Source organism: Pristiophorus japonicus, chromosome 1, assembly GCF_044704955.1.
Source record: "Pristiophorus japonicus isolate sPriJap1 chromosome 1, sPriJap1.hap1, whole genome shotgun sequence".
Classification (NCBI taxonomy): Eukaryota; Metazoa; Chordata; class Chondrichthyes; family Pristiophoridae; genus Pristiophorus; species Pristiophorus japonicus.
In genome coordinates this window covers 544,041,826-544,065,698 of record NC_091977.1, presented here as the reverse complement: position 1 = coordinate 544,065,698, position 23,873 = coordinate 544,041,826, and the positions used below count along the sequence as shown (strand labels likewise).

At 66.0% G+C, this 23,873-nt stretch overlaps 1 protein-coding gene across 10 annotated transcripts in view; it reads right to left on the bottom strand.

Annotated features, from left to right (window-relative positions):
• The window catches only part of LOC139278392 (anion exchange protein 2-like), a 347,925-nt gene that overhangs the window by 2,975 nt on the left and 321,077 nt on the right, over nt 1–23,873 (bottom strand). For all 10 annotated transcript variants that reach the window (XM_070897097.1, XM_070897078.1, XM_070897145.1 and 7 more), the window contains 3 exons: nt 10,994–11,247; nt 5,064–5,233; nt 4,546–4,719 (listed from right to left, as the gene is read on the bottom strand). In XM_070897097.1, coding sequence (XP_070753198.1) covers nt 4,546–4,719; nt 5,064–5,233; nt 10,994–11,247 — 598 coding nt within the window. The remainder of the gene's footprint in view (nt 1–4,545; nt 4,720–5,063; nt 5,234–10,993; nt 11,248–23,873) is intronic.

Genomic DNA, 23,873 nt, shown 5'->3' with positions numbered 1-23,873 from the left:
ATGGACTGGGCATTAGAGAGCCGAGGGGGGTTGTATGGACTGGGCATTAGAGAGCCGAGGGGGGTTGTATGGACTGGGCATTAGAGAGCCGAGGGGGGTTGTATGGACTGGGCATTAGAGAGCCGAGGGGGATTGTATGGACTGGGCATTAGAGAGCCGAGGGGGGTTGTATGGACTGGGCATTAGAGAGCTCCAGAGGGACTGTATGGACTGGGCATTAGAGAGCCGAGGGAGGTTGTATGGACTGGGCATTAGAGAGCCGAAGGGGGTTGTATGGACTGGGCATTAGAGAGCCGAGGGGGATTGTATGGACTGGGCATTAGAGAGCCAAGGGGGATTGTATGGACTGGGCATTAGAGAGCCCTGGAGGGACTGTATGGACTGGGCATTAGAGAGCTCCAGAGGGACTGTATGGACTGGGCATTAGAGAGCCCTGGAGGGACTGTATGGACTGGGCATTAGAGAGCCGAGGGGGATTGTATGGACTGGGCATTAGAGAGCCAAGGGGGATTGTATGGACTGGGCATTAGAGAGCCCTGGAGGGACTGTATGGACTGGGCATTAGAGAGCTCCAGAGGGACTGTATGGACTGGGCATTAGAGAGCCCTGGAGGGACTGTATGGACTGGGCATTAGAGAGCCGAGGGGGGTTGTATGGATTGGGCATTAGAGAGCCGAGGGGGGTTGTATGGACTGGGCATTAGAGAGCCGAGGGGGATTATATGGACTGGGCATTAGAGAGCCGAAGGGGGATTGTATGGACTGGGCATTAGAGAGCCCTGGAGGGACTGTATGGACTGGGCATTAGAGAGCCGAGGGGGATTGTATGGACTGGGCATTAGAGAGCCAAGGGGGATTGTATGGACTGGGCATTAGAGAGCCCTGGAGGGACTGTATGGACTGGGCATTAGAGAGCTCCAGAGGGACTGTATGGACTGGGCATTAGAGAGCCCTGGAGGGACTGTATGGACTGGGCATTAGAGAGCCGAGGGGGATTGTATGGACTGGGCATTAGAGAGCCAAGGGGGATTGTATGGACTGGGCATTAGAGAGCCCTGGAGGGACTGTATGGACTGGGCATTAGAGAGCTCCAGAGGGACTGTATGGACTGGGCATTAGAGAGCCCTGGAGGGACTGTATGGACTGGGCATTAGAGAGCCGAGGGGGGTTGTATGGATTGGGCATTAGAGAGCCGAGGGGGGTTGTATGGACTGGGCATTAGAGAGCCGAGGGGGATTATATGGACTGGGCATTAGAGAGCCGAGGGGGATTATATGGATTGGACATTAGAGAGCTGAGGGGGATTGTATGGACTGGGCATTAGAGAGCCGAGGGGGATTGTATAGATTGGGCATTAGAGAGCCGAGGGGGATTATATGGATTGGACATATTAGAGAGCTCCGGAGGGACTGTGTGGACTGGGCATTAGAGAGCCGAGGGGGATTCATCCACCTGCGATGCTCTTGTCTCCACTAAAACCATTACTCTCTCTGAGCCAATTTAAAACCGAGTTGAGAAGGAATTTCTTCTCCCAGAGGGTTGTGAATCTGTGGAATCCTCTGCCCAGGGAAGCAGTTGAGGCTAGCTCATTGAATGTATTCAAGTCACAAATAGATAGATTTTTAACCAATAAGGGAATTAAGGGTTACGGGGAGCGGGCGGGTAAGTGGAGCTGAGTCCACGGCCAGATCAGCCATGATCTTGTTGAATGGCGGAGCAGGCTCGAGGGGCTAGATGGCCTACTCCTGTTCCTAATTCTTATGTTCTTATGAACCTGGTCATTCCACCTACTATAGCCCTCATGTCTGCCATCTCAAGTCCAAGGGATGTAGACTTGAACGGTTATGGTGAACAACTAGTTGAGTCATTCATCGCCAGATCTGGCCGGACCAGTTAAAGCACGATCGAGTCCTGCTCTGCCAAAACTGCTCACTATTCCAGGATCTTCCTGGAATGCAAAGATAACCCCCAGGTTCTTTTCACCACAACATATAGTCTTCTTAAACCCCTCTCCCCTGTCTCCTCCAACATGTGCGAGGAGCTCATGGACTTCTTTGACACTAACATAGAGACCATCCTTCTCATAGAATCACAGAAATTTACAGCACGGAAGGAGGCCATTCGGCCCATCATGTCCGTGCCGGCCGACCAAGAGCTACCCAGCCTAATCCCACTTTCCAGTTCTTGATCTGTAGCTCTGTAGGTTACGGCACTTCAAGTGCACATCCAAGTACTTTTTCAATGTGGTGAGGGTTTCTATCAGACATTTCATGCAGTGAGTTCCAGACCCCCAACCACGCTCTGAGTGAAGAAATTTCCTCTCAAATCCCCTCTAAACCTCCTATCAATTATTTTAAATCTATGCCCCCTGGTTATTGACCCCTCTGCTAAGGGAAAAAAGATCCTTTCTATCCACCCTTTCTAGGCCCCTCATAATTTTATATACCTCAATTAGGTCTCCCCTCAGTTTCCTCTGTTCCAAAGAAAATAACTCCAGTCTATCCCAATCTTTCCTCATAGCTAAAATTCTCCAGTCCAGGCAACATCCTCGTAAATCTCCTCTGTACCCTCTCCAGTGCAATCACATCCTTCCTGTAATGTGGTGACCAGAACTGCCCGCAGTACTCCAGCTGTGGCCTAACTAGTGTTTTATACAGTTCAAGCATAACCTCCCTGCTCTTGTATTCTACGCCTCAGCTAATAAAGACAAGTATTCCGTGTTCCTTCTTAACCACCTTATCTACCTGGCCTGCTATCTTCAGGGATCTGTGGACCTGCACTCCCAGGTCCCTCTGTTCCTCTACACTTCTCAGTGTCCTACCATTTAATGTGTATTCCCTTGCCTTGTTAGCCCTCCCCAAATGCATCACCTCACACTTCTCCAGATTGAATTCCATTTGCCACTGTTCTGCCCACCTGACCAGTTCATCGATATCTTCCTGCAGTCCGCAGCTTTCTTCTTCATTATCAACCACACGGCCAATGTTAGTATCATCTGCAAACTTCTTAATCATACCCCCTAGATTCAAGTCTAAATCAATGATATATACCACAAAAAGTGACCTAGAACTGAGTCCTGCAGAACCCCACTGGATACAGCCTTCCAGTCTGAAAAACACCCAGCAAACATTACCCTTTGCTTCCTGCCTCTGAGCCAATTTTGGATCCAACTTGCCACTTTGCCCTGGATCCCATGGGCTTTTACTTTCGTGACCAGTCTGCCATGTGGGACCTTATCAAAAGCCTTTTGGTCACCTTACCTAAGGAAGGATATAGAAATATAGAAAATAGGTGGAGTAGGCCATTCTGCCCTTCGAGCCTGCACCGCCATTCAATGAGTTCATGACAGAACATGCAACTTCAGTACCCCATTCCTGCTTTCTCACCATACCCCTTGATCCCCCGAGTAGTAAGGACGACATCTAACTCCTTTTTGAATATATTTAGTGAATTGGCCTCAACTACTTTCTGTGGTAGAGAATTCCACAGGTTAACCACTCTCTGGGTGAAGAAGTTTTTCATCTCGGTCCTAAATGGCTTACCCCTTATCCTTAGACTGTCCCCTGGTTCTGGACTTCCCCAACATTGGGAACATTCTTCCTGCATCTAACCTGTCTAAACCCATCAGAATTTTAAACGTTTCTATGAGGTCCCCTCTCATTCTTCTGAACTCCAGTGAATACAAGCCCAGTTGATCCAGTCTTTCTTGATATGTCAGTCCCGCCATCCCGGGAATCAGTCTGGTGAACCTTCGCTGCACTCCCTCAATAGCAAGAATGTCCTTTCTCAAGTTAGGAGACCAAAACTGTATGCAATACTCCAGGTGTGGCCTCACCAAGGCCCTGTACAACTGTAGAAACACCTCCCTGCCCCTGTACTCAAATCCCCTCGCTATGAAGGCCAACATGCCATTTGCCTTCTTAACCGCCTGCTGTACCTGCATGCCAACCTTCAATGACTGATGTACCATGACACCCAGGTCTCATTGCAACTCCCCTTTTCCTAATCTGTCACCATTCAGATAATAGTCTGTCTCTCTCTGTTTTTACAACCAAAGTGGATAACCTCACATTTATCCACATTATACTTCATCTGCCATGCATTTGCCCACTCACCTAACCTATCCAAGTCTCTCTGCAGCCTCATAGCATCCTTCTCGCAGCTCACACTGCCACCCAACTTAGTGTTATCCGCAAATTTGGAGATACTACATTTAATCCCCTCATCTAAATCATTATACTTGCCATAGAGGGCGTGCAACCAGACTGATTCCTGGAATGGGGGTGGAATTGTCCTATGAGGATTGAGCAGACTAAGCCTATATTCTCCAGAGGTCAGAAGAATGAGGTGTGATCTCATTGAAACATATAAAATCCTTAAGGGGCTTGACAGGGTAGATGTTGGGCGGGTGGTGAATGCAGGGCTGGGAGCTTGGATAACAGTTACTTCGCACTGGCCATTTAGTGTATGGAGCAGGGTGACATGGATTCCCACAGTGAAGGATTGCTCGAGTGCCAAAGCTCGATCTCTCCCGAACAACACTTACACATTTAGTCTCTCGATCCGTGAAGATTCTGGTGAGCGCGAAAACCTTCAAAGGAACAGTCAAGATGAGCACGAAGGGGAAGGCGAGAGAGGCAGCGGAGGACATGACAGCCCAGAGAACCCCCAGGCAGAAGAGCTGGATGATGGTGAACAAGTGCATCCGAAGGGTCTTCACCTGAAAACGGAGGCAACACCATTACACACCTCCCGGGCCGAATACAGACACCCATCACCCACCTCGGACACACCTACCCCCGCCCCCCCGCCCGCCTCACACACCCTGGCGCCCCTCACCCACCCCCAGTCTCGCCCCCAGACCCCCGCGCCTCGCCCACCCACCACTCCCCCACGCCTCGCCCCTCACAAAACCTCCCCCAGCCTCACCCCCCCCCCCGTGCCTCGCCCACCCACCACTCCCCTGCGCGTCGCCCCCCCCAAACTCGCCGCCCCCCCCCATCTACCCGCCCTCACCCACACCCTCCCCATCTGCCCCAGAGTTACCCCGAGGGTTTGACTCACCTTCCGGACGTACACATGATCTGGATGGTGCTTTGAAGGCATCAGGAGAAGCTGCATTCGCTCATACATCTCGATGCCGTTCAGTGAGGTGACGCCCATGTACAGGAAGATCCCAAACAGCACAGCCAATGGGATCTTTCGCAGGAGGTCGCCAATTACAATGGACAGGCCTAGAAAACAGAAGGCCCATATTGTTCACAACAAAACAAGGAAAAGAAAAAGGAAAACGGACCAGACCAGACAGAAATGACAGTCAGACAGAAATGAAAGAAGAAAGAAATTAGAAAAAGAGAATGAAAGAATATACATCCCTTTCAAGGACAGTGGGAGCAGATTCAATCGTAGCTTTCAAAAGGGAAGTGGATAAATACTTGAAGGGGAAACATTTACAGGGCTACGGGGAAAGAGCGGGGAGTGGGACTAATCGGATCGCTCAACGAGCTGGCACAGGCACCATGGGCCGAATGGCCTCCTACGCTAAAAGTTTCTATGATGTAGACACAGAGAGTGAGTGGCGAGGGAGAGGGGGCGGCGAGGGGGAAGCAAGGGGGAGGGGGGGAGTGGGTGGTGAGGGAGTGCGAGTGGTGAGGGAGTGCGAGTGGTGAGGGAGTGCGAGTGGTGAGGGAGAGCGAGTGGTGAGGGAGTGCGAGTGGTGAGGGAGAGCGAGTGGTGAGGGAGAGCGAGTGGTGAGGGAGTGGGTGGTGAGGGAGTGGGTGGTGAGGGAGTGCGAGTGGTGAGGGAGTGCGAGTGGTGAGGGAGAGCGAGTGGTGAGGGAGTGGGTGGTGACGGAGTGCGAGTGGTGAGGGAGAGCGAGTGGTGAGGGAGAGCGGGTGGTGAGGGAGAGCGAGTGGTGAGGGAGAGCGAGTGGTGAGGGAGAGCGAGTGGTGAGGGAGAGCGAGTGGTGAGGGAGAGCGAGTGGTGAGGGAGAGCGAGTGGTGAGGGAGAGCGAGTGGTGAGGGAGAGCGAGTGGTGAGGGAGAGCGAGTGGTGAGGGAGAGCGAGTGGTGAGGGAGAGCGAGTGGTGAGGGAGAGCGAGTGGTGAGGGAGAGCGAGTGGTGAGGGAGTGCGAGGTGAGGGAGTGGGTGGTGAGGGAGAGCGAGTGGTGAGGGAGTGCGAGTGGTGAGGGAGTGAGAGTGGTGAGGGAGTGCGAGTGGTGAGGGAGTGCGAGTGGTGAGGGAGTGCGAGTGGTGAGGGAGTGGGTGGTGAGGGAGAGCGAGTGGTGAGGGAGTGCGAGTGGTGAGGGAGTGAGAGTGGTGAGGGAGCGCGAGTGGTGAGGGAGAGCGAGTGGTGAGGGAGAGCGAGTGGTGAGGGAGTGCGAGGTGAGGGAGTGGGTGGTGAGGGAGTGGGTGGTGAGGGAGAGCGAGTGGTGAGGGAGAGCGAGTGGTGAGGGAGTGCGAGTGGTGAGGGAGAGCGAGTGGTGAGGGAGAGCGAGTGGTGAGGGAGTGCGAGTGGTGAGGGAGTGCGAGTGGTGAGGGAGTGCGAGTGGTGAGGGAGAGCGAGTGGTGAGGGAGAGTGAGTGGTGAGGGAGTGCGAGTGGTGAGGGAGTGAGAGTGGTGAGGGAGAGTGAGTGGTGAGGGAGTGCGAGTGGTGAGGGAGAGTGAGTGGTGAGGGAGAGTGAGTGGTGAGGGAGAGTGAGTGGTGAGGGAGTGCGAGTGGTGAGGGAGTGAGAGTGGTGAGGGAGTGAGAGTGGTGAGGGAGAGCGAGTGGTGAGGGAGTGAGAGTGGTGAGGGAGTGAGAGTGGTGAGGGAGAGCGAGTGGTGAGGGAGTGGGTGGTGACGGAGTGCGAGTGGTGAGGGAGAGCGAGTGGTGAGGGAGAGCGAGTGGTGAGGGAGAGCGAGTGGTGAGGGAGAGCGAGTGGTGAGGGAGAGCGAGTGGTGAGGGAGAGCGAGTGGTGAGGGAGTGCGAGTGGTGAGGGAGAGCGAGTGGTGAGGGAGTGAGAGTGGTGAGGGAGAGCGAGTGGTGAGGGAGAGCGAGTGGTGAGGGAGAGCGAGTGGTGAGGGAGTGAGAGTGGTGAGGGAGAGCGAGTGGTGAGGGAGAGCGAGGTGAGGGAGTGGGTGGTGAGGGAGAGCGAGTGGTGAGGGAGAGCGAGTGGTGAGGGAGTGCGAGTGGTGAGGGAGTGCGAGTGGTGAGGGAGTACGAGTGGTGAGGGAGTGCGAGTGGTGAGGGAGTGCGAGTGGTGAGGGAGTGCGAGTGGTGAGGGAGTGCGAGTGGTGAGGGAGTGCGAGTGGTGAGGGAGTGCGAGTGGTGAGGGAGAGCGAGTGGTGAGGGAGTGCGAGTGGTGAGGGAGTGGGTGGTGAGGGAGAGTGAGTGGTGAGGGAGTGGGTGGTGAGGGAGTGCGAGTGGTGAGGGAGTGGGTGGTGAGGGAGTGCGAGTGGTGAGGGAGTGGGTGGTGAGGGAGAGCGAGTGGTGAGGGAGAGCGAGTGGTGAGGGAGAGCGAGTGGTGAGGGAGAGTGAGTGGTGAGGGAGTGCGAGTGGTGAGGGAGTGCGAGTGGTGAGGGAGAGCGAGTGGTGAGGGAGAGCGAGTGGTGAGGGAGAGCGAGTGGTGAGGGAGAGCGAGTGGTGAGGGAGTGCGAGTGGTGAGGGAGTGCGAGTGGTGAGGGAGTGGGTGGTGAGGGAGAGGGTGGTGAGGGAGAGCGAGTGGTGAGGGAGTGCGAGTGGTGAGGGAGTGCGAGTGGTGAGGGAGTGCGAGTGGTGAGGGAGTGCGAGTGGTGAGGGAGTGCGAGTGGTGAGGGAGAGCGAGTGGTGAGGGAGAGCGAGTGGTGAGGGAGAGCGAGTGGTGAGGGAGTGCGAGTGGTGAGGGAGAGTGAGTGGTGAGGGAGTGGGTGGTGAGGGAGAGCGAGTGGTGAGGGAGAGCGAGTGGTGAGGGAGTGCGAGTGGTGAGGGAGTGCGAGTGGTAAGGGAGAGCGAGTGGTGAGGGAGAGTGGGTGGTGAGGGAGAGCGAGTGGTGAGGGAGTGCGAGTGGTGAGGGAGTGCGAGTGGTGAGGGAGTGGGTGGTGAGGGAGAGTGGGTGGTGAGGGAGAGCGAGTGGTGAGGGAGTGCGAGTGGTGAGGGAGTGCGAGTGGTGAGGGAGAGCGAGTGGTGAGGGAGAGTGGGTGGTGAGGGAGAGTGGGTGGTGAGGGAGAGTGAGTGGTGAGGGAGTGCGAGTGACGATGGAGGGAGAGCGAGTGGTGAGGGAGAGTGAGTGGTGAGGGAGTGCGAGTGGTGAGGGAGAGCGAGTGGTGAGGGAGAGTGGGTGGTGAGGGAGAGCGAGTGGTGAGGGAGTGCGAGTGGTGAGGGAGTGCGAGTGGTGAGGGAGTGCGAGTGGTGAGGGAGAGCGGGTGGTGAGGGAGAGCGAGTGGTGAGGGAGAGCGGGTGGTGAGGGAGAGCGAGTGGTGAGGGAGAGTGAGTGGTGAGGGAGAGCGAGTGGTGAGGGAGAGTGGGTGGTGAGGGAGAGTGGGTGGCGAGGGAGAGTGAGTGGTGAGGGAGTGCGAGTGACGATGGAGGGAGGGCGAGTGGTGAGGGAGAGTGAGTGGTGAGGGAGAGCGAGTGGTGAGGGAGAGTGGGTGGTGAGGGAGAGCGAGTGGTGAGGGAGTGCGAGTGGTGAGGGAGTGCGAGTGGTGAGGGAGTGCGAGTGGTGAGGGAGAGCGGGTGGTGAGGGAGAGCGAGTGGTGAGGGAGAGCGAGTGGTGAGGGAGTGCGAGTGGTGAGGGAGTGCGAGTGGTGAGGGAGTGCGAGTGGTGAGGGAGAGCGGGTGGTGAGGGAGAGCGAGTGGTGAGGGAGAGCGAGTGGTGAGGGAGAGCGAGTGGTGAGGGAGAGTGAGTGGTGAGGGAGTGCGAGTGGTGAGGGAGAGCGAGTGGTGAGGGAGAGCGGGTGGTGAGGGAGAGCGAGTGGTGAGGGAGTGCGAGTGGTGAGGGAGTGCGAGTGGTGAGGGAGAGCGGGTGGTGAGGGAGAGCGAGTGGTGAGGGAGAGCGAGTGGTGAGGGAGAGTGAGTGGTGAGGGAGAGCGAGTGGTGAGGGAGAGTGGGTGGTGAGGGAGAGCGAGTGGTGAGGGAGTGCGAGTGGTGAGGGAGTGCGAGTGGTGAGGGAGTGCGAGTGGTGAGGGAGTGGGTGGTGAGGGAATGCGAGTGGTGAGGGAGAGCGAGTGGTGAGGGAGTGGGTGGTGAGGGAGTGCGAGTGGTGAGGGAGAGCGAGTGGTGAGGGAGTGGGTGGTGAGGGAGAGCGAGTGGTGAGGGAGTACAAGTGGTGAGGGAGTGCGAGTGGTGAGGGAGAGCGAGTGGTGAGGGAGTGCGAGTGGTGAGGGAGAGCGAGTGGTGAGGGAGAGTGGGTGGTGAGGGAGAGTGGGTGGTGAGGGAGAGTGAGTGGTGAGGGAGTGCGAGTGACGATGGAGGGAGGGCGAGTGGTGAGGGAGAGTGAGTGGTGAGGGAGTGCGAGTGGTGAGGGAGAGCGAGTGGTGAGGGAGAGTGGGTGGTGAGGGAGAGTGGGTGGTGAGGGAGAGTGAGTGGTGAGGGAGTGCGAGTGACGATGGAGGGAGGGCGAGTGGTGAGGGAGAGTGAGTGGTGAGGGAGTGCGAGTGGTGAGGGAGAGCGAGTGGTGAGGGAGAGTGGGTGGTGAGGGAGAGCGAGTGGTGAGGGAGTGCGAGTGGTGAGGGAGTGCGAGTGGTGAGGGAGTGCGAGTGGTGAGGGAGTGCGAGTGGTGAGGGAGTGCGAGTGGTGAGGGAGAGCGAGTGGTGAGGGAGAGTGAGTGGTGAGGGAGAGCGAGTGGTGAGGGAGAGCGGGTGGTGAGGGAGTGCGAGTGGTGAGGGAGAGCGAGTGGTGAGGGAGTGCGAGTGGTGAGGGAGTGCGAGTGGTGAGGGAGTGCGAGTGGTGAGGGAGTGGGTGGTGAGGGAGTGTGAGTGGTGAGGGAGTGGGTGGTGAGGGAGTGCGAGTGGTGAGGGAGAGCGAGTGGTGAGGGAGTGGGTGGTGAGGGAGAGCGAGTGGTGAGGGAGTACAAGTGGTGAGGGAGTGCGAGTGGTGAGGGAGAGCGAGTGGTGAGGGAGTGCGAGTGGTGAGGGAGAGCGAGTGGTGAGGGAGTGGGTGGTGAGGGAGAGCGAGTGGTGAGGGAGAGCGAGTGGTGAGGGAGTGAGTGGTGAGGGAGTACGAGTGGTGAGGAGCGAGTGGTGAGGGAGTGCGAGTGGTGAGGGAGTGGGTGGTGAGGGAGAGTGAGTGGTGAGGGAGTGCGAGTGGTGAGGGAGAGCGAGTGGTGAGGGAGAGCGAGTGGTGAGGGAGTGCGAGTGGTGAGGGAGTGCGAGTGGTGAGGGAGAGTGAGTGGTGAGGGAGTGGGTGGTGAGAGAGAGCGAGTGGTGAGGGAGAGCGAGTGGTGAGGGAGTGCGAGTGGTGAGGGAGTGTGGTGAGAGAGAGCGAGTGGTGAGGGAGAGCGAGTGGTGAGGGAGTGCGAGTGGTGAGGGAGAGTGAGTGGTGAGGGAGTGGGTGGTGAGAGAGAGCGAGTGGTGAGGGAGAGCGAGTGGTGAGGGAGAGCGAGTGGTGAGGGAGTGCGAGTGGTGAGGGAGAGCGAGTGGTGAGGGAGTACGAGTGGTGAGGGAGAGCGAGTGGTGAGGGAGTGCGAGTGGTGAGGGAGAGCGAGTGGTGAGGGAGTGCGAGTGGTGAGGGAGAGCGAGTGGTGAGGGAGTACGAGTGGTGAGGGAGTGCGAGTGGTGAGGGAGTGCGAGTGGTGAGGGAGAGCGAGTGGTGAGGGAGTGCGAGTGGTGAGGGAGAGCGAGTGGTGAGGGAGAGCGAGTGGTGAGGGAGAGTGAGTGGTGAGGGAGTGCGAGTGGTGAGAGAGTGGGTGGTGAGGGAGAGCGAGTGGTGAGGGAGAGCGAGTGGTGAGGGAGTGCGAGTGGTGAGGGAGTGGGTGGTGAGGGAATGCGAGTGGTGAGGGAGGGAGGGAGGGAGAGCGAGTGAATGGCGATGTTCACTTACCCACCAGGACAGCTACCACCAACCCGGTCACCCGCTGCTCCTTGACCTCCTGGATCTTGGGCTTGTCTCCGGGCGCCACGGACTTGCTCATGACAGTCAGTGCGTTTACGTGGGTGACGGTTCTGACCGTGGCAGCAGCGAGCCAGGGCAAGCCGAACACAGCCGCCACCCCTCCCGACGCCACAATGATCAGCAGGTCCAGGTGGAATCCGGAGCCTTTGGAAAGCATCCTCTCCTTCTTACTGATTATCAACCTGTGGGGACACGGGCCGTGTCAAACTACCCGCAGCATCTGAGAGCATTGCAGCAGCTGGTGCTCGATATCACAGTCACTGCCCCCCCTCACACCCCCCAGTCACTGCCCCCCCCACACCCCCCAGTCACTGCCCCCCCTCACACCCCCCAGTCACTGCCCCCCCTCACACCCCCCAGTCACTGCCCCCCTCACACCCCCCCACACCCCCCAGTCACTGCCCCCCTCACACCCCCCAGTCACTGCCCCCCTCACACCCCCCCCACACCCCCCAGTCACTGCCCCCCCCCCACACCCCCCAGTCACTGCCCCCCCCCACACCCCCCAGTCACTGCCCCCCCTCACACCCCCCAGTCACTGCCCCCCCTCACACCCCCCAGTCACTGCCCCCCTCACACCCCCCCCACACCCCCCAGTCACTGCCCCCCTCACACCCCCCAGTCACTGCCCCCCCTCACACCCCCCACACCCCCCAGTCACTGCCCCCCCCCCACACCCCCCAGTCACTGCCCCCCCCTCACACCCCCCAGTCACTGCCCCCCCCCACACCCCCCCAGTCACTGCCCCCCCTCACACCCCCCCACACCCCCCAGACACTGCCCCCCCCACACCCCCCAGTCACTGCCCCCCCTCACACCCCCCCACACCCCCCAGTCACTGCCCCCCCCACACCCCCCAGTCACTGCCCCCCCCCCACACCCCCCAGTCACTGCCCCCCCACACCCCCCAGTCACTGCCCCCCCCACACCCCCCAGTCACTGCCCCCCCTCACACCCCCCAGTCACTGCCCCCCTCACACCCCCCCCACACCCCCCAGTCACTGCCCCCCCTCACACCCCCCAGTCACTGCCCCCCCCCACACCCCCCAGTCACTGCCCCCCCCCCCACACCCCCCAGTCACTGCCCCCCCTCACACCACCCCCCAGTCACTGCCCCCCCTCACACCACCCCCCAGTCACTGCTCCCCCCCCCACACCCCCCAGTCACTGCCCCCCCCACACCCCCCAGTCACTGCCCCCCCTCACACCCCCCAGTCACTGCCCCCCCCACACCCCCCAGTCACTGACCCCCCCCACACCCCCCAGTCACTGCCCCCCCTCACACACCCCAGTCACTGCCCCCCTCACACCCCCCAGACACTGCCCACCCCCAACACCCCCCAGTCACTGCCCCCCTCACACCCCCTCACACCCCCCAGTCACTGCCCCCCCCCACACCCCCCAGTCACTGCCCCCTCACACCCCCCAGTCACTGCACCCCCTCACCCCCCCCAGACACTGCCCACCCCCCACACCCCCCAGTCACTGCCCGCCCCCACACCCCCCAGTCACTGCCCCCCCTCACACCCCCCAGTCACTGCCCCCCCTCACACCCCCCAGACACTGCCCACCCCCAACACCCCCCAGTCACTGCCCCCCTCACACCACCCCCCAGTCACTCACTCCCCCCCTCACACCCCCCAGTCACTGCAATCCCTCACACCCCCCAGTCACTGCCCCCCCCACACCCCCCAGTCACTGCTCCCCCCCCACACCCCCCAGTCACTGCCCCCCCACACCCCCCAGTCACTGCCCCCCCCACACCCCCCAGTCACTGCCCCCCCTCACACCCCCCAGTCACTGCCCCCCCTCACACCCCCCAGTCACTGCCCCCCCTCACACCCCCCCAGTCACTGCCTCCCCTACACCCCCCAGTCACTGCCCCCCACACCCCCCCAGTCACTGTCCCCCCCCCACACCCCCCAGTCACTGCCCCCCCCCACACCCCCCCAGTCACTGCCCCCCCTCACACCCCCCCACTCACTCCCCCCACACCCCCCCAGTCACTGCCCCCCCCACACCCCCCAGTCACTGCTCCCCCCCCCACACCCCCTCACACCCCCCCAGTCACTGCTCCCCCCCACACCCCCCAGTCACTGCCCCCCCTCACACCCCCCAGTCACTGCCCCCCCCCCACACACCCCCAGTCACTGCCCCCCCCCACACCCCCCCAGTCACTGCCCCCCCCCACACACCCCAGTCACTGCCCCCCCCCACACCCCCCAGTCACTGCCCCCCCCCCACACCCCCCCCAGTCACTGCCCCCCCCAGTCACTGCCCCCCCTCACACCCCCCAGTCACTGCCCCCCCCCACACCCCCCCCAGTCACTGCCCCCCTCACACCCCCCAGTCACTGCCCCCCCCCCACACACCCCCCAGTCACTGCCCCCCCACACCACCCAGTCACTGCCCCCCCTCACACCCCCCAGTCACTGCCCCCCCTCACACCCCCCCACACCCCCCAGTCACTGCCCCCCCCACACCCCCCCAGTCACTGCCCCCCCTCACACCCCGTCACTGCCCCCCCAGTCACTGCCCCCACACCCCCCCAGTCACTGCCCCCCTCACACCCCCCAGTCACTGCCCCCCCTCACACCCCCCAGTCACTGCCCCCCCCACACCCCCCCAGTCACTGCCCCCCTCACACCCCCCAGTCACTGCCCCCTCACACCCCCCCAGTCACTGCCCCCCTCACACCCCCCAGTCACTGCCCCCCCCCCACACCCCCCCAGTCACTGCCCCCCCCACACCCCCCCAGTCACTGCCCCCCTCACACCCCCCAGTCACTGCCCCCCCCCACACCCCCCCAGTCACTGCCCCCCCTCACACCCCCCAGTCACTGCCCCCCCCACACCCCCCAGTCACTGCCCCCCCCCACACCCCCCCAGTCACTGCCCCCCCTCACACCCCCTCACACCCCCCAGTCACTGCTCCCCCCCACACCCCCCAGTCACTGCCCCCCCACACCCCCCCCTCACACCCCCCAGTCACTGCCCCCCCTCACCCCCCCCAGTCACTGCCCCCCCTCACACCCCCCAGTCACTGCCCCCCCTCACCCCCCCCAGTCACTGCCCCCCCCCACACCCCCCAGTCACTGCCCCCCCTCACACCCCCTAGTCACTGCCCCCCCTCACACCCCCCAGTCACTGCTCCCCCCCCACACACCCCAGTCACTGCCCCCCCACACCCCCCCAGTCACTGCCCCCCCTCACACCCCCCAGTCACTGCCCCCCCCCCACACCCCCCAGTCACTGCCCCCCCCCCACACCCCCCAGTCACTGCCCCCCCCACACCCCCCAGTCACTGCCCCCCCCACACCCCCCCAGTCACTGCCTCCCCTACACCCCCCAGTCACTGCCCCCCCCCACACCCCCCAGTCACTGCCCCCCCCACACCCCCCCAGTCACTGCCCACCCCCAACACCCCCCAGTCACTGCCCCCCTCACACCCCCTCACACCCCCCAGTCACTGCCCCCCCTCACCCCCCCCAGACACTGCCCACCCCCAACACCCCCCAGTCACTGCCCCCCTCACACCCCCCCCACACCCTCCAGTCACTGCCCCCCCTCACACCCCCCAGTCACTGCCCCCCCCCACACCCCCCAGACACTGCCCACCCCCAACACCCCCCAGTCACTGCCCCCCTCACACCCCCTCACACCCCCCAGTCACTGCCGCCCACACCCCCCAGTCACTGCCCCCCCTCACACCCCCCAGTCACTGCCCCCCCCCACACCCCCCAGTCACTGCCCCCCTCACACCCCCCAGTCACTGCCCCCCCTCACACCCCCCAGTCACTGCCCCACCCCACACCCCCCAGTCACTGCCCCCCCTACACCCCCCAGTCACTGCCCCCCCTCACACCACCCCCCAGTCACTGACCCCTCCCACACACCCCAGTCACTGCTCCCCCTCACACCCCCCAGTCACTGCCCCCCACACCCCCCAGTCACTGCCCCCCCTCACACCCCCCAGTCACTGCCCCCCCCCACACCCCCCAGTCACTGCCCCCCCACACCCCCCAGTCACTGCCCCCCCCCACACCCCCCAGTCACTGCCCCCCTCACACCCCCCAGTCACTGCCCCCCCTCACACCCCCCAGTCACTGCCCCCCTCACACCCCCCAGTCACTGCCCCCCCTCACACCCCCCAGTCACTGCCCCCCCCCACACCCCCCAGTCACTGCCGCCCCCCACACCCCCCAGTCACTGCCCCCCCTCACACCACCCCCCAGTCACTGCCCCCTCCCACACACCCCAGTCACTGCCCCCCCCCCACACCCCCCAGTCACTGCCCCCCCTCACACCCCCCAGTCACTGCCCCCCCTCACACCACCCCCCAGACACTGCCCACCCCCAACACCCCCCAGTCACTGCCCCCCTCACACCCCCTCAGTCACTGTCCCCCCTCACACCCCCCAGTCACTGCCCCCCCCACACCCCCCCAGTCACTGCCCCCCCTCACACCACCCAGTCACTGCCCCCCCTCACACCCCCCAGTCACAGCCCCCCCCAACACACCCCAGTCACTGCCCCCCCACACCCCCCAGTCACTGCCCCCCCCCATACCCCCCAGTCACTGCCCTCCCCCCCACACCCCCCAGTCACTGCTCCCCCCCCACACCCCCTCACACCCCCCCAGTCACTGCTCCCCCCCACACCCCCCCAGTCACTTCTCCCCCCCCACACCCCCCAGTCACTTCTCCCCCCCCACACCCCGCAGTCACTGCCCTCCCCCACACACCCCCAGTCACTGCCACCCCCCCACACCCCCCCAGTCACTGCCCCCCCCCACACACCCCAGTCACTGCCCCCCCCCCACACCCCCCAGTCACTGCCCCCCCTCACACCCCCCCCAGTCACTGCCCCCCCCCCACACCCCCCCCAGTCACTGCCCCCCCCACACCCCCCAGTCACTGCCCCCCCCAGTCACTGCCCCCCTCACACCCCCCAGTCACTGCCCCCCCACACCCCCCAGTCACTGCCCCCCCTCACACCCCCCAGTCACTGCCCCCCCTCACACCCCCCCACACCCCCCAGTCACTGCTCCCCCCCCACACCCCCCAGTCACTGCCCCCCCACACCCCCCCAGTCACTGCCCCCCTCACACCCCCCAGTCACTGCCCCCCTCACACCCCCCAGTCACTGCCCCCCCTCACACCCCCCAGTCACTGCCCCCCCTCACACCGCCCAGTCACTGCTCCCCCCCCACACCCCCCAGTCGTCACACCCCCCCAGTCACTGCCCCCCCTCACACCCCCCAGTAACGGCCCCCCCTCACACCCCCCCAGTCACTGCTCCCCCCCCACACCCCCCAGTCACTGCCCCCCCTCACACCCCCCAGTCACTGCCCCCCCTCACACCCCCCAGTCACTGCTCCCCCCCCACACCCCCCAGTCACTGCCCCCCCCACACCCCCCCAGTCACTGCCCCCCCTCACACCCCCCAGTCACTGCCCCCCCTCACACCCCCCAGACACTGCCCACCCCCAACACCCCCCAGTCACTGCCCCCCTCACACCCCCCAGTCACTGCCCCCCCAACCCCCACACCCCCCAGTCACTGCCCCCCTCACACCCCCCAGTCACTGCCCCCCTCACACCCCCCCCACACCCCCCAGTCACTGCCCCCCCTCACACCCCCCAGTCACTGCCCCCCCTCACACCCCCCCCACACCCCCCAGTCACTGCCCCCCCTCACACCCCCCAGTCACTGCCCCCCCCCCACACCCCCCAGTCACTGCCCCCCTCACACCCCCCAGTCACTGCCCCCCTCACACCCCCCAGTCACTGCTCCCCCCCCTCACACCCCCCAGTCACTGCAATCCCTCACACCCCCCAGTCACTGCCCCCCTCACACCCCCCAGTCACTGCTCCCCCCCCACACCCCCCAGTCACTGCCCCCCCACACCCCCCAGTCACTGCCCCCCCCACACCCCCCAGTCACTGCCCCCCCTCACACCCCCCAGTCACTGCCCCCCCTCACACCCCCCCAGTCACTGCCTCCCCTACACCCCCCAGTCACTGCCCCCCACACCCCCCCAGTCACTGCCCCCCCCCACACCCCCCAGTCACTGCCCCCCCTCACACCCCCCAGTCACTGCCCCCCCTCACACCCCCCAGTCACTGCCCCCCCCCACACCCCCCCAGTCACTGCCCCCCCTCACACCCCCCCACACCCCCCAGTCACTGCCCCCCCACACCCCCCAGTCACTGCCCCCCCCCCCACACCCCCCAGTCACTGCCCCCCCCACACCCCCCAGTCACTGCCCCCCCTCACACCCCCCAGTCACTGCCCCCCCCCACACCCCCCAGTCACTGCCCCCCCTCACCACACCCCCCAGTCACTGCCCCCCCTCACCCCCCCCCCCACACCCCCCAGTCACTGCCCCCCCTCACACCCCCCAGTCACTGCCCCCCCTCACACCCCCCAGTCACTGCCCCCCCTCACACCCCCCAGTCACTGCCCACCCCCCCACACCCCCCAGTCACTGCCCCCCCTCACACCACCCCCCAGTCACTGCCCCCCCTCACACCACCCCCAGTCACTGCTCCCCCCCCCCACACCCCCCAGTCACTGCCCCCCCCCACACCCCCCAGTCACTGCCCCCCCTCACACCCCCCAGTCACTGCCCCCCCCACACCCCCCAGTCACTGCCCCCCCTCACACACCCCAGTCACTGCCCCCCCTCACACACCCCAGTCACTGCCCCCCCCCACACCCCCCAGTCACTGCCCCCCCTCACACCCCCCAGACACTGCCCACCCCCAACACCCCCCAGTCACTGCCCCCCTCACACCCCCTCACACCCCCCAGTCACTGCCCCCCCCCACACCCCCCAGTCACTGCCCCCCCCCACACCCCCCAGTCACTGCCCCCCTCACACCCCCCAGTCACTGCACCCCCTCACCCCCCCCAGACACTGCCCACCCCCCACACCCCCCAGTCACTGCCCCCCCCCACACCCCCCAGTCACTGCCCCCCCTCACACCCCCCAGTCACTGCCCCCCCTCACACCCCCCAGACACTGCCCACCCCCAACACCCCCCAGTCACTGCCCCCCTCACACCCCCTCACACCCCCCAGTCACTGCCCCCCCCCACACCCCCCAGTCACTGCCCCCCCCACACCCCCCAGTCACTGCCCCCCCTCACACCCCCCAGTCACTGCAATCCCTCACACCCCCCAGTCACTGCCCCCCCACACCCCCCAGTCACTGCTCCCCCCCCACACCCCCCAGTCACTGCCCCCCCACACCCCCCAGTCACTGCCCCCCCTCACACCCCCCAGTCACTGCCCCCCCTCACACCCCCCAGTCACTGCCCCCCCTCACACCCCCCCAGTCACTGCCTCCCCTACACCCCCCAGTCACTGCCCCCCACACCCCCCCAGTCACTGCCCCCCCCCACACCCCCCAGTCACTGCCCCCCCCCACACCCCCCAGTCACTGCCCCCCCTCACACCCCCCCACTCACTCCCCCCACACCCCCCCAGTCACTGCCCCCCCCCACACCCCCCAGTCACTGCTCCCCCCCCACACCCCCTCACACACCCCCAGTCACTGCTCCCCCCCACACCCCCCAGTCACTGCCCCCCCTCACACCCCCCAGTCACTGCCCCCCCCCCACACACCCCCAGTCACTGCCCCCCCCCACACACCCCAGTCACTGCCCCCCCCCACACCCCCCAGTCACTGCCCCCCCTCACACCCCCCAGTCACTGCCCCCCCCCACACCCCCCCCAGTCACTGCCCCCCCCAGTCACTGCCCCCCCTCACACCCCCCAGTCACTGCCCCCCCCCCAGTCACTGCCCCCCCAGTCACTGCCCCCCCTCACACCCCCCAGTCACTGCCCCCCCACACCACCCAGTCACTGCCCCCCCTCACACCCCCCAGTCACTGCCCCCCCCTCACACCCCCCCACACCCCCCAGTCACTGCCCCCCCCACACCCCCCCCCTCACACCCCCCAGTCACTGCCCCCCCTCACACACCCCCAGTCACTGCCCCCCTCACACCCCCCAGTCACTGCCCCCCAGTCACTGCCCCCCCTCACACCCCCCAGTCACTGCCCCCCCCACACCCCCCCAGTCACTGCCCCCCTCACACCCCCCAGTCACTGCCCCCCTCACACCCCCCCAGTCACTGCCCCCCTCACACCCCCCAGTCACTGCCCCCCCCCCACACCCCCCCAGTCACTGCCCCCCCCACACCCCCCCAGTCACTGCCCCCCTCACACCCCCCAGTCACTGCCCCCCCTCACACCCCCCAGTCACTGCCCCCCCTCACCCCCCCCAGTCACTGCCCCCCTCACACCCCCCAGTCACTGCCCCCCCTCACCCCCCCCAGTCACTGCCCCCCCCCACACCCCCCAGTCACTGCCCCCCCTCACACCCCCTAGTCACTGCACCCCCTCACACCCCCCAGTCACTGCTCCCCCCCCACACACCCCAGTCACTGCCCCCCCACACCCCCCCAGTCACTGCCCCCCCTCACACCCCCCAGTCACTGCCCCCCCCCACACCCCCCAGTCACTGCCCCCCCCCCACACCCCCCAGTCACTGCCCCAGTCACTGCCCCCCCACACCCCCCCAGTCACTGCCTCCCTACACCCCCCAGTCACTGCCCCCCCCCACACCCCCCAGTCACTGCCCCCCCTCACACCCCCCAGTCACTGCCCCCCCCACACCCCCCCAGTCACTGCCCACCCCCAACACCCCCCAGTCACTGCCCCCCTCACACCCCCCAGTCACTGCCCCCCCTCACCCCCCCCAGACACTGCCCACCCCCAACACCCCCCAGTCACTGCCCCCCTCACACCCCCCCCACACCCTCCAGTCACTGCCCCCCTCACACCCCCCAGTCACTGCCCCCCCCCACACCCCCAGACACTGCCCACCCCCAACACCCCCCAGTCACTGCCCCCCTCACACCCCCTCACACCCCCCAGTCACTGCCGCCCACACCCCCCAGTCACTGCCCCCCCCACACCCCCCAGTCACTGCCCCCCCCTCACACCCCCCAGTCACTGCCCCCCCCACACCCCCCAGTCACTGCCCCCTCACACCCCCCAGTCACTGCCCCCCCCACACCCCCCAGTCACTGCCCCCCCCACACCCCCAGTCACTGCCCCCCCTCACACCACCCCCCAGTCACTGACCCCTCCCACACACCCCAGTCACTGCTCCCCCTCACACCCCCCAGTCACTGCCCCCCCACACCCCCCAGTCACTGCCCCCCCTCACACCCCCCAGTCACTGCCCCCCCCACACCCCCCAGTCACTGCCCCCCCACACCCCCCAGTCACTGCCCCCCCACACCCCCCAGTCACTGCCCCCCTCACACCCCCCAGTCACTGCCCCCCTCACACCCCCCAGTCACTGCCCCCCTCACACCCCCCAGTCACTGCCCCCCTCACACCCCCCAGTCACTGCCCCCCCTCACACCCCCCAGTCACTGCCCCCCCCACACCCCCCAGTCACTGCCGCCCCCACACCCCCCAGTCACTGCCCCCCTCACACCACCCCCCAGTCACTGCCCCCTCCCACACACCCCAGTCACTGCCCCCCCCCCCCACACCCCCCAGTCACTGCCCCCCCTCACACCCCCCAGTCACTGCCCCCCCTCACACCACCCCCCAGACACTGCCCACCCCCAACACCCCCCAGTCACTGCCCCCCTCACACCCCCTCAGTCACTGTCCCCCCTCACACCCCCCAGTCACTGCCCCCCCCACACCCCCCCAGTCACTGCCCCCCCTCACACCACCCAGTCACTGCCCCCCCTCACACCCCCCAGTCACAGCCCCCCCCAACACACCCCAGTCACTGCCCCCCCACACCCCCCAGTCACTGCCCCCCCCCATACCCCCCAGTCACTGCCCCCCCCCCCCACACCCCCCAGTCACTGCTCGCCCCCCACACCCCCTCACACCCCCCCAGTCACTGCTCCCCCCCACACCCCCTCACACCCCCCCAGTCACTTCTCCCCCCCCACACCCCCCAGTCACTGCCCCCCCCCACACACCCCCAGTCACTGCCACCCCCCCACACCCCCCCAGTCACTGCCCCCCCCCACACACCCCAGTCACTGCCCCCCCCACACCCCCCAGTCACTGCCCCCCCTCACACCCCCCCCCAGTCACTGCCCCCCCCCCACACCCCCCCCAGTCACTGCCCCCCCCACACCCCCCAGTCACTGCCCCCCCCAGTCACTGCCCCCCTCACACCCCCCAGTCACTGCCCCCCCCACACCCCCCAGTCACTGCCCCCCCTCACACCCCCCAGTCACTGCCCCCCCTCACACCCCCCAGTCACTGCCCCCCCTCACACCCCCCCACACCCCCCAGTCACTGCTCCCCCCCCACACCCCCCAGTCACTGCCCCCCCACACCCCCCCAGTCACTGCCCCCCTCACACCCCCCAGTCACTGCCCCCCCTCACACCCCCCAGTCACTGCCCCCCCCCCACACCCCCCAGTCACTGCCCCCCCTCACACCGCCCAGTCACTGCTCCCCCCCCACACCCCCCAGTCGTCACACCCCCCAGTCACTGCCCCCCCTCACACCCCCCAGTAACGGCCCCCCCTCACACCCCCCAGTCACTGCTCCCCCCCCACACCCCCCAGTCACTGCCCCCCCTCACACCCCCCAGTCACTGCCCCCCCTCACACCCCCCAGTCACTGCTCCCCCCCCACACCCCCCAGTCACTGCCCCCCCCACACCCCCCCAGTCACTGCCCCCCCTCACACCCCCCAGTCACTGCCCCCCCTCACACCCCCCAGACACTGCCCACCCCCAACACCCCCCAGTCACTGCCCCCCTCACACCCCCTCACACCCCCCAGTCACTGCCCCCCCCACACCCCCCAGTCACTGCCCCCCCCCACACCCCCCAGTCACTGCCCCCCTCACACCCCCCAGTCACTGCCCCCCCTCACACCCCCCCCACACCCCCCAGTCACTGCCCCCCCTCACACCCCCCAGTCACTGCCCCCCCTCACACCCCCCCCACACCCCCCAGTCACTGCCCCCCCTCACACCCCCCAGTCACTGCCCCCCCCCACACCCCCCAGTCACTGCCCCCCTCACACCCCCCAGTCACTGCCCCCCTCACACCACCCCCCAGTCACTCACTCCCCCCCCTCACACCCCCCAGTCACTGCAATCCCTCACACCCCCCAGTCACTGCCCCCCTCACACCCCCCAGTCACTGCTCCCCCCCCACACCCCCCAGTCACTGCCCCCCCCACACCCCCCAGTCACTGCCCCCCCCACACCCCCCAGTCACTGCCCCCCCTCACACCCCCCAGTCACTGCCCCCCCTCACACCCCCCCAGTCACTGCCTCCCCTACACCCCCCAGTCACTGCCCCCCACACCCCCCCAGTCACTGCCCCCCCCCACACCCCCCAGTCACTGCCCCCCCCCACACCCCCCAGTCACTGCCCCCCCTCACACCCCCCCACTCACTCCCCCCACACCCCCCCAGTCACTGCCCCCCCCCACACCCCCCAGTCACTGCTCCCCCCCCACACCCCCCAGTCACTGCCCCCCCTCACCCCCCCCCAGTCACTGCCTCCCCTACACCCCCCAGTCACTGCCCCCCACACCCCCCCAGTCACTGCCCCCCCTCACACCCCCCAGTCACTGCCCCCCCTCACACCCCCCAGTCACTGCCCCCCCTCACACCCCCCCAGTCACTGCCTCCCCTACACCCCCCAGTCACTGCCCCCCACACCCCCCCAGTCACTGCCCCCCCCCACACCCCCCAGTCACTGCCCCCCCCCACACCCCCCAGTCACTGCCCCCCCTCACACCCCCCCACTCACTCCCCCCACACCCCCCCAGTCACTGCCCCCCCCCACACCCCCCAGTCACTGCTCCCCCCCCACACCCCCTCACACCCCCCCAGTCACTGCGCCCCCCCCACACCCCCCAGTCACTGCCCCCCCTCACACCCCCCAGTCACTGCCCCCCCCCACACACCCCCAGTCACTGCCCCCCCCACACACCCCAGTCACTGCCCCCCCCCACACCCCCCAGTCACTGCCCCCCCCCCACACCCCCCCCAGTCACTGCCCCCCCCCAGTCACTGCCCCCCCTCACACCCCCCAGTCACTGCCCCCCCACACCCCCCCCAGTCACTGCCCCCCCCAGTCACTGCCCCCCCTCACACCCCCCAGTCACTGCCCCCCCCACACCACCCAGTCACTGCCCCCCCTCACACCCCCCAGTCACTGCCCCCCCTCACACCCCCCAGTCACTGCCCCCCCTCACACCCCCCCACACCCCCCAGTCACTGCTCCCCCCCACACCCCCCAGTCACTGCCCCCCCCACACCCCCCCAGTCACTGCCCCCCCACACCCCCCCAGTCACTGCCCCCCTCACACCCCCCAGTCACTGCCCCCCCTCACACCCCCCAGTCACTGCCCCCCCTCACACCCCCCATTCACTGCCCCCCCTCACACCCCCTCACACCCCCCAGTCACTGCTCCCCCCCCACACCCCCCAGTCACTGCCCCCCCACACCCCCCAGTCACTGCCCCCCTCACACCCCCCAGTCACTGCCCCCCCTCACACCCCCCAGTCACTGCTCCCCCCCCCACACCCCCCAGTCACTGCCCCCCCTCACACCCCCTAGTCACTGCCCCCCCTCACACCCCCCAGTCACTGCTCCCCCCCCACACACCCCAGTCACTGCCCCCCCACACCCCCCCAGTCACTGCCCCCCCTCACACCCCCCAGTCACTGCCCCCCCCACACCCCCCAGTCACTGCCCCCCCCACACCCCCCCAGTCACTGCCTCCCCTAC